At 39.2% G+C, this 10,257-nt stretch overlaps 1 protein-coding gene across 1 annotated transcript in view; it reads left to right on the top strand.

Moving 5' to 3' along the window:
* Nucleotides 1–2,663: 2,663 nt before the first annotated feature.
* The window catches only part of SYT10 (synaptotagmin X), a gene marked incomplete at its 5' end in the record, with an annotated part of 22,434 nt that continues 14,840 nt past the window's right edge, over nucleotides 2,664–10,257 (top strand). The window contains 2 exons of the mRNA XM_009705572.1: nucleotides 2,664–3,021; nucleotides 8,996–9,560. Coding sequence (XP_009703874.1) covers nucleotides 2,664–3,021; nucleotides 8,996–9,560 — 923 coding nt within the window. The remainder of the gene's footprint in view (nucleotides 3,022–8,995; nucleotides 9,561–10,257) is intronic.

Below are 10,257 nucleotides of genomic sequence, written 5' to 3' on the forward strand. Positions count from 1 at the left end.
GACAACGTGTGATGAACTGACCACAACCCGCATTCCCTGTCCCTCTGTGCTGCCCGGGGGGAGGAGGCAGAGAATTCAGGGAGTAAAGTTAAGCCTAGGAAGAAGGGAGGGGTGGAGGGAAGGTGTTTTTAAGATTTGGTTTCATTTCTCATTATCCTACTCTGATTTGATTGGTAATAAATTAAACTAATTTCCCCAAGTAGAGTCTGTTTTGCCCATGATGGTAATTAGTGAATGATCCAGAGATCAGGGAGACCTGTCCTTATCTCAACCCACAAGCCTTTTGTTATATTTTCTGTCCCCTCTCCAGCTGAGGAGGGCAGTGATAGAGCGGCTTTGGTGGGCATCTGGTAACCAGCCAGGATCAACCCACCACAGACCATCCTGTGACATGAGGCCAACTCACATGGAAGAGTCTCTCTTCATGCTATTAAAGTCTGATGAGACAGAAGGGCCACATCAAAACCACCTATTAAGAATGATCATTGGTCTACTCTAATTCCTGATCCATGCCCAGGAATTGGCTGGGAGGGTATGAACTAGCCCAGTTGAAAACCATTCCAGGGACTGGTATGGGCAATTGAGTTTTAAGTCCTGGATTTGTTTCCTGGCACAATTTATTTCATTTGTATTTTGTATAGGCATGTCTTATGAAGCATATCATATCTTTTAATCTGTCATATAAAGACATGAAAGAAGCAATGACTGTAAATTAGAACTACAAAAATACAAATTAGAAATACAAATTTGCAATGAAGTGATTAACCATTGAAACAAGGTTTAAATTCAGCATCTCTTAGTGTCTTCTCTTGTCAAGGTAGGACAGTCTGCTGCAGAACATGCACAAACGAAATAAAAATTACTGGGCTCAGGGAGGATATGAGGATGAATAGCAGATTAAATGAAATAGTCTAATAATCCCTACTGGGGCTAAATTATGTAGAAAAATCATATGCAAAGGTATCATTGGCTTCCTGTGTTAGATTACTATTAGATATGCATCCATTCATTTTATAGAAGCATCTTAAATCAGAATTTGCCATATGAATTTCTGATTAAGCTGACATGCATATTCCAAGGGCTACATTTTGACATTTAATTACAGGCAGAAAAGGAGGACATCTTTCTCAGGACTGGCAGGAAATGGTCAAGGAGGCATAGTTCTGTTCAAGGCAGGGCAGCAGCTTGTGCAGAACTCTTTAAATGAAGAAGCACATCCTCTGCCAGTCCCCCATGACACTGGCCAGGACGTATATGAAGTAAGGTTGAGCAGAACCGCATCTTTCAAATCTCCAGACTACAAACATTTTCTATTTGCTTTTGCTATTCTCATGCATTTTCATGTTGAATGGGTCTTAAGTTCAGTGTTTGTTACTGAGAGATGTATCTGGATATTATATATTAATAAAGAAAATATTCCCAAATTTTCTACTGGACTCTTCATCTCTCAGAGGGACCTGTGAGGTACATACTGTTCCATGAAGCTAATACATACCTAGAGGACTATTTTTCTTCCTGTGATCCTCTAGAAAAAATATGCTCAAACTCTCGTTGCACTTTTCCACTGGTTCAGTTTAATAGCCTGTAGCCTGGAGCTATCGATACAAAATATTAGCTGTTAAACTGTCAAAGCTTGTTGTAACAAGCAGCAGCAGCCATCACTTGAGGGATATTTAAACAGGGTTTATTGAGTTCTTTTAAAGCATACAAAAGGCTCTTTTCAAAAGGAGTGGTTTTTTTAGTTATATTTTATAATATTACAAGATAACTGGAAAAATCAAATTGAAACGTGTCACATAGAATAAAACTCCTAATTAGGGCATTTCTGGTGATCCACCATCTCCTAAAATACCAGCCTGTTCACAGAATTTTGTTGATATGAAATCTGGTCTCCTATCTTTGGCCGTGCTATTGGATATGCTAACTAATTGTGGCAGAAAAAGTCAAATACAGGGCAGTATGGTCTCTGTACAGCTCAGGGCATTTATAGTGTGCTCTGAAGCAAGCTGCATTTTCAGAGCAGAATTTTAGATACCAATGTTTATGTGCTGTCTCAGTCTAACACGGTCTTGATCCAGAGCTTAAGATTTAACCCTAGAAATTTCTTATCTATGACAAACTCTATCCTGTCCCTATTTATGCCACTTAAACATTAGGTTTTAATGTGTTTCTGAAGCAGTTAGCACACCGAGTCAAAAGTTTGGCAGGTCCTGAAGAAATTTGTGTATCAGCTTGGTGGTTTAGAACTGGTCTATCTTCATGTGCACTTACAGAAAATCTTGACTGTGGTTTAACTTTTTCAGCAAGATGTGTTCCTGAGCAGACACCCTTTCACAACAATGGCTAGGAGTATTTGGGACCATTTGTGTAGTGCCTTACTGCCTGAGAATTCTGACTGAGTGTGTGGCTAGTGGTACAGATACTGGCCCCTGGCCTGAACAACAATTAATGGAGCATTTGTGAAATAGACATCAGAGAATGATAACATTTTAAAGGTACAGGCTTAGATATCGAAAAGGAAAAAAAAAGTTAAATAGGACTTTAAAGTTCTACACAAGATAATGATCAAAATGCTTCTATCTCCTTACCTGTGTAATTTTTAATTTTTTTTTCCCTCTCCGTGTTTGTCTGTCATGATGATCTTTGTTTCTAATTCTTTGCAGACATCTCAGTCAGTCTGTTAGCAGTAGTCGTCAGCTTCTGTGGGCTCGCCTTGCTGGTAGTCTCACTTTTTGTGTTTTGGAAGTTGTGTTGGCCCTGCTGGAGAAGCAAACCTCTCACTTCCAATGCCAGTAATGACCCTCAGAGCAACTCCAGTGCTCCTACAGAGGTTTTTGAGACCGGTGAGAAAAAGGAAGTCAAAGAAAATGGGAAACCTACAACAAAGGTACTTGAAGCTGCATTGAAAATTAGCCACACTTCACCTGATATACCAGCAGAGGTCCAGAATGCACTGAAAGAGCATCTGATCAGACATGCACGCATGCAGAGGCAGATCACTGAGCCCACATCATCATCGAGGTAAGTGAGGGGCATTTGCATTTGTGGCACATTTCCTGGGAACAGGTAGAGCCAGAATGCTCTGCTGAAATTTTCAGGGATCCTGGATTGTTCACTGACTTCTTAGCAGTTATGGGTGAAACAGCAGTCACATGAAGGCAAAGCCTCAGTGTCCTTTGAACAGAATATTCTGAAACATATGGTGTACCTTCAGTTACATCATTATTTTAACAGATGAAGATCAAATCTATGTCTTCTACTACTTTGTAAATACATATGTTGCTGCTTTAAGCATTTCCATTTTAAGTTTTGTGTATAGGAAAGTCTATTTCAGTGTTATTTCTTAATGTACTGCAAGTATAGCTTTTTACAGAGATATTTTTATAGGTACAGCAGTCACTTTTGCAGATGAAAGTTTCCCTCTCCACTAAATAAATGACAGATTCATTGTTGATGGTACATTTCCTTAAGACATCGTTTGCCACTTATGAAGGAACTAAAATCCCAGTCTAAGAATGTAGATTCTTATGGACTGATCTTAAAGCAGTACAGATTCTATATAGACCTTAGCATGTAGTATTCCTGAAGTGATTTCTTTTGCATTAAATTGGGGGACATATAAACTTTTATTTTGTCTTCACTACTGCTTTATATTGAAAAGTAGTGAAGACATGTGCAGTGACCTACAGTTTCAAATGAGATTTTCTTCAAATACTGTCAGCAAATTTAATGCGTGGAAAACAAACAGTGAACTGCAAAGATCACTTTCTACATTAAAAAAAGGGAAGGTTTTCTAAACAAAGAATGGGAAAATGAAGGCTAAAGGAGGCACCTGAAGTACTACATAATGCCATAAGTTAGACTACAAATACTGTATAAGAAGCAGCTTTCCCTCAATAAACCATTTGCTAAATGACCACATGCTACAAAAGCAAAAAAAAAAAAAAAGGCGGCTTACATTCACAATAATAGTTGGAGGCACAAGATTGGAGAAGATGTGTGCGCTTTACATTTAGGGGGCACATACCTTTCTGGCCTTCTGTGAGTCCCTAAGACAGCGTTTTGCCAGCTCAGTGCACTCATTGCAGTGGTGAGGGGTGAAGTGCTTTTTACCAGCTATTCCAGCAGCTTGGAACAGCCAAAAGGCAACCACGGGAGGCTCCCAAAAATGAGAGCACTCCATCCAGGGGAGGTCTAACTGACTTTGGCAACTGAACCATCTCCTGAACTATGAGACTGTACAGCTGGTTTTAAGCCACATTGCCCTGGCTACGCCTGGCTCCAGCTACCATATCGATCTGCTAAGAGAGGGAGCACAGTATCCAAGCCATTCTGAGGAACATTTCCAAAATACTGCGACAACTGTGAAATTGTGCTATACTAAACACAGAGGGACCAAAACTGGTACAGCTTAGCATGACAAGGATATTACACAACTTGCTATTACCTAATAGGTTATTAATTGGAAGAGTTTTATCCATCATGTACCAACAGGTAACTGTGTAGGTAATCAGACTGTCTGACATCCTGAACAGAGAGAAGAAATAGCTGGCTGGCAAATGGACTTGAATAGTCCCTGTGGTACTATAGAGGAAGAAAGAAGTTCCAGGGACACGATCCAGAGCTACTTCAGGCTGTGAAACTGTTCCCACAGACCTCCAGAGTGATTTGGACTGGGATCTAAATGCAGATAAAATATTTGTGAAGCCAAGGAGAGTTTTACAAAATTAAAACCTGCCATCAATCCCACTCTTTCTGCATATGTTGGTAACGTTGTAAAGGAGTTTTTTCTTTTTATCCTGTCTACATTATCAGGTTTAAATCTCTCCTGAGAGGGACAGTTCCTTTGTTTTGAGTAACCCTGATTGTCCCACCTTAGCCAATTAATAGCAGGGTGTTTGGTCACATCGTCTTCCTTTATAGTTTGCTGAAAAACTCTGCACCCTTGCTACAGAACATGTTTAGAGTGAGAAGTGTCTTAAAAATTACCCAGAAACGGTTCTTCCTGTGTTTGTAAATGCATTTTTTCTATACTCAGTCCTACCTTAAGGGAGTCTTAACCTTCTGACAGTCCATAGGAATTGTTGCTACCAAGAATATCATGTGTGAGATGAAGGCTGGACATTTAGACCAGCTTTCTGGATTAGTCCTCCATTGTGTTGCAGAATGTTGGATCACAAACCAACTAAAATCTGACTGGTGTCCTTCATTGGGGACCTCTAAATAAAGGGGAGCCATTAGCAGACACAGAGGTAGCATAACTTTCTCTTGCACCATCTTCGACACAGCACTGCTTCATTGTACTCGGGAGTCCTGAGTGATTCAAATGTGCCATCTCCTAAATGTATTCCATTTGACCAAGGGTCTAAGAGAAATGTTTACTGTATGGATTGTCTCCTCTACACTGATCTCAACTGAGCTGGGGCAAATAAAAGGGTTGTAACCAGTTCTGTGATAAGTTCATGCAGCCATCAGCTCTTAATAAAAGAAATAGAATTATATTAAATCATTGTAATTGAAGCATAAGGATTTTAACAAACCATTCAGAGCAATAATAAAATGTGCCTGATCACTATTCATACACTGTACATTTAACATGGAGACATGTTAATGTAGTGAAATTACGCGTTTCTGCTTAATTAGAATGATACCATTTTCATAGTTCCCAATAATATGAGGGGAAAAAAAAGCGCTGTTTAATCCTTGATTCCAATAAACAGGTAAACTATGATAGAAGTCCTGCATCAGTGGTGTTCATTTACAAACATTTTTACTCTTTGTTATTGAGAACCACTCTTCCCAGTACTTTATGAAAGTATTCTATAATATAGTTTATTGCTTCTATGATATTCCTTTCTTCAAATGTTCACCTGTATTTTCAAAGGACATGCCTTTTGCCTTTTAGCATTGGGTGGGAGAGGAGCTTGTCATTCAGCTCTGCAAAGAGTGAGTTAGTTCCCAAGAGGCACAAAGGCAAAAGTGAGGTGCTTGGGAATGTTAAGGTTAAAGAAAAACAAGCAGGTCTATTGAGTTTAGTGATTGCAAGGAGGAGACAGCAGCCTGTGTTCTGTCCAAATACCAGAAGTGCTGGTGTTCATTCCTGGATTTGGTCCAAAAGATTAGTCTAATGTCATCTAGGAAAGCTAGACCAGAGCCACCTCTCATAAATCTCAAGTCATGTCATCAACATCCTGCCCTTCTCTTTTGTCATACATATGGCAGTCTTACTGAGTTAGAAATCAGCTTCATGCTATCATTATTCCTATGCAAGCACAATTTTGTTAGAGATTTACATACAGATTTACTGTCACTCGAAATGTATTTGTTCTAAGTTATGGAAGGCATGTCTATTATAGGACTGCTACATATAAGAGCCAGTAGATGTTGAAGTACCCGGATTTGCACACATTAGTCGCTTTGCAGCATTTTCACAACCTGGTTGACTGACATCGTTGTACCTCATTATCATAGTCATTAATTCCTTTGTTATTGCAGAACAAAGGAAGATAAATATGTTGCCATGACAACAATGAAGCATCTTAAAAATTAACAGACCAATTAGCTATCTTGGTGAAATGCTGTGACTCAGAACAGATACTAGGCGCTATGTAATTAGGACTTTGGCTTACTAGAGCAAAAGCGCTACTGATTCCCAGAGGGAGCAGCCATACAACTGTACTGTTTTACTTAATGACATCTTGCAACAGTGACTGCGTTCACTAGAGAATCTTATGTGCATGAAGTTTAAAAATTTGGAAGAAGGCTGGTACCTTAGAAATCATAGATTTGGGGTTTCATATGTTACTTTTACAAGTATTAACCCAGATCTTCATAAATGCAAGAGAAATCGAGGAAAAGAGAATTTGTCATGTATCCGTTTTCATGCAAACTGGAAATGCCATACAGTCAGCTTCACTATTTCCCCTGCATAGGCAGTTTTCTCCACTGCTTGTCTATGGCAGGGTTTGAACATGATTGTCTGGGCATCTCATTACTGCAGCTGCAGGAGCAAGGAGCACTTGGAAAGGCCTACTTGCACAGGTTTCATTAGCATAGATAGAAGTAGCAGTAACACAGGTCTTCCTGGACTTCATTAAGACTCAAAGATTCTAGAGAGTTAGTGTCTAAATTGCTGCATGCCCAAACATTTATTGTCACTACATTTTGGGTAGAGATCAGTTCCTTCCCTGTGTTTAGCACACCTATGAGACTGGACTTCTTGGAGGACAAAGGCACAAGGACAGCCCTGGAACTCCTTGAGGACAATGTACTTTTCTGACTAGTTAAGGCCTTTCCACACCTCACTCCATTCCAATGTGGACATCATATACAATGAATTCAGGAAGTTTTAACACTTAAGAGAAAAGAAAATCTTTCAACTTGTCTGTCTGTAAAAAAAAAGAAAGGTAGAATATATTGGGAGAGGCGTGTATTGTTCATCTAAATTTTAGATCAAAACACCTGGATTTTTTGGAGCTACTTCAGATCTAGACTATGAAGTTCTCCCTCGCCTATTCTTGTGTTATGCTAGGACTGCTCCCTGCGCCTAGCAGTACTGAAGCAGCCGAAAGAGGAAACGTTCTTGTGTATTATTTAATGGCTGCAGATTACCCTCTTGTATCTCTGCTCAACTGAACTGCGGGTTTTTTTGTGCTTCATGCCTTCTGCAACCACTTCACTTACAGCAAAAATACAAATAATATCCATGAAACGAGCCCTGGTTGCTTTCAAATGGACAATTTGCATTTCTGATTTAAAGAAAGAAACACACAGCTGTGACACCTCTTGTTTTCAGAACACAACACCACAGAGAAAGCAAGCAATAAGGCAAGGCTGCATTTGGCATTAATAAGCAATTGATTGCAAAAAGCAGGGGAAATTCTGACAATTAAATTGTTTTTTAATGGCAACTAAGTATACTCACAGGAGGAGGTAGTGAGCTTTTCCAGTACAGATTGTTGGGGTAGTGAAGTACCAAGGAAATGTGAAAATGTAAAAAAAAAAAAAAAAAAAAAAAACAAAAACTGGACGGTGTGGTCCTAATGGCATTTGCTCATGATTAATTCTACGAAGCTTTTTGACCAGTGTTTTTATACTACTGTAAGGTTGTATGGTATGCCAGGGGTTTGATTTCAGTCTGAGTAGAAAAGGCACAAATCTCCACTGATGTTCGTGAGTCAAGATAAGCCCATAAATACATACGCTTATGCAACATTGTATTCAGAATTACAAGGATTTAAACATATTGTTTCTGGCTAGAAGCGCAGGAATCAGCTTTCTAATAGACTACACAGCAGAGTGTGAGAACAGAAGGAAAAAAACTATCATCACGGAAAAATGTTGGCCAAAACTTTGAAATGTATTGCAGTCAGAACAAAATGTTCCCAGTATGATTGGAGAAGGCAGCCTGCACCTCAGTGTAGCAAATACCAAGCACGTGTATATAAAATCTTGTAGGATGGCAAAACACTAAGCTGAAAACCACTCAACATAGCTCTGCATGGCTTTTTCAGAAACCTTTCACAGTGATCAGTGTGAAGCTTGGTAAATATTTAATTGGAAAATCACCAAGAAATGCCTCCAAAAACCAGGAGGTACTGATGACAACTCTGCAAGTGATTTTTTTTTTTTTCTACCTGACTATACTTTACTCAAGCCCTAGCGCAGGATGATCAAGCAATGTTGGAACTGACAACTTGTTCTGTGAAAGAACCTAAATTCAGTTTCAGCTGCATAGCCTGAAAACAAGGTTATAAATATATGTATTGCCAGGTCACTAGGTGTCTCTCAGGCCAAAAAGTTAATTCTGAATGATCATTTCCTCTCAAGGATGTTTTAACACTTGCAAAACATTTGGGGAGGATTATTTTAAAATTACTTTGAAGACAGGAACCTTTACTAATTTGATCTTCTTGTATTTTCTATTTAGCAGTAGCAAGGTCTTTTCCCAGACATAATCATGGTTTGTTTTGTGTGTGTGTGTGTATGTATGCAGGCACAATTCTTTCAGGAGGCACTTGCCAAGGCAGATGCAAGTGTCCAGTGTTGATTTTAATATGGGGACAGATCCAGTTTTGCAAAGGGGAGAGACAACAACCAGCATTGGGAGAATAAAACCGGAACTCTACAAACAGAAGTCTGTGGATTCTGATGGGCAACAAGAAGATGTGAAAACATGTGGAAAACTTAACTTCACTCTCCGGTATGATTATGAGAATGAACTTCTGGCTGTCACAATTGTCAAAGCCTTAGATCTGCCTGCTAAAGACTTCACAGGAACATCTGACCCCTACGTTAAGATTTATCTGCTTCCAGATAGGAAAAAGAAGTTTCAGACACGAGTTCACAGAAAGACATTAAATCCTGTCTTTGACGAAACCTTTCCATTTCCTGTAGCCTATGATCAACTCAGCAACAGGAAATTGCATTTCAGTGTTTATGATTTTGACAGATTTTCTAGACATGACATGATTGGGGAAGTTATTCTTGATAACCTTTTTGAAGTCTCAGATCTCTCCAGGGAAGCCAATGTATGGAAAGACATCCACTGTGCCACCACAGTAAGTAATGTGTTCCGAAAGCATTAATGTGATATTTTCATTTCTCTTTTGTAGTTTGTGGCAGAGCATCCTGTTTATCAGCAGAGTCTGGAATAAAAAAAAAAAAAAAAAAAGTTGTCAATATTCTCCTTTGAACATAGAGAATAAGATGCTTAGGATGCTGTAAGATTTAATTACTAAAAAATCTTCCAGGAACATACCGTCACCCTTATGGCTCACTGAGCAAATATAAATTAGGTTTATTAATCAAATAGTAAATCATGACAGTCACTGCTTAACAAGAACAATTAACATTTTCCTGTTAGCAAAATACCCTGTCCTTCAAAATGACCATCTCTTAAGGATCAGGGCTCATCTTGCTCTTGTTAGCAAATTTTCATAGGTTGGGAATCTTGTGAAGGAAGAGAGAGAGGCTAAAAATGCTGAAAGTCTAAAATGTTCTTTGCTGGCTGCCCTGTGCTTAGGGTCCCCAGTAGATGTATCTGTGTTGCTGCTGGTTACTGGCAAAACTCATGAGGCACAAGCAAGTAGAGTTAGGAAACAAATTATTTGTTTATTGTTGCAAGCAAGAAAAGGAGGCCGGTGCATGGATGACAGGATGGATGACAGGCTACTGGAGGGAAAACCAGCAGTCTCCAAACATTGTCTTTATTAACTTTGAAATCCAAACTCGTCTTCCCTTGCTGGAATTCAAGGG

Source organism: Cariama cristata, unplaced genomic scaffold (assembly GCF_000690535.1).
Source record: "Cariama cristata isolate BGI_N322 unplaced genomic scaffold, ASM69053v1 scaffold5778, whole genome shotgun sequence".
In the NCBI taxonomy this organism is placed as follows: domain Eukaryota; kingdom Metazoa; phylum Chordata; class Aves; order Cariamiformes; family Cariamidae; genus Cariama; species Cariama cristata.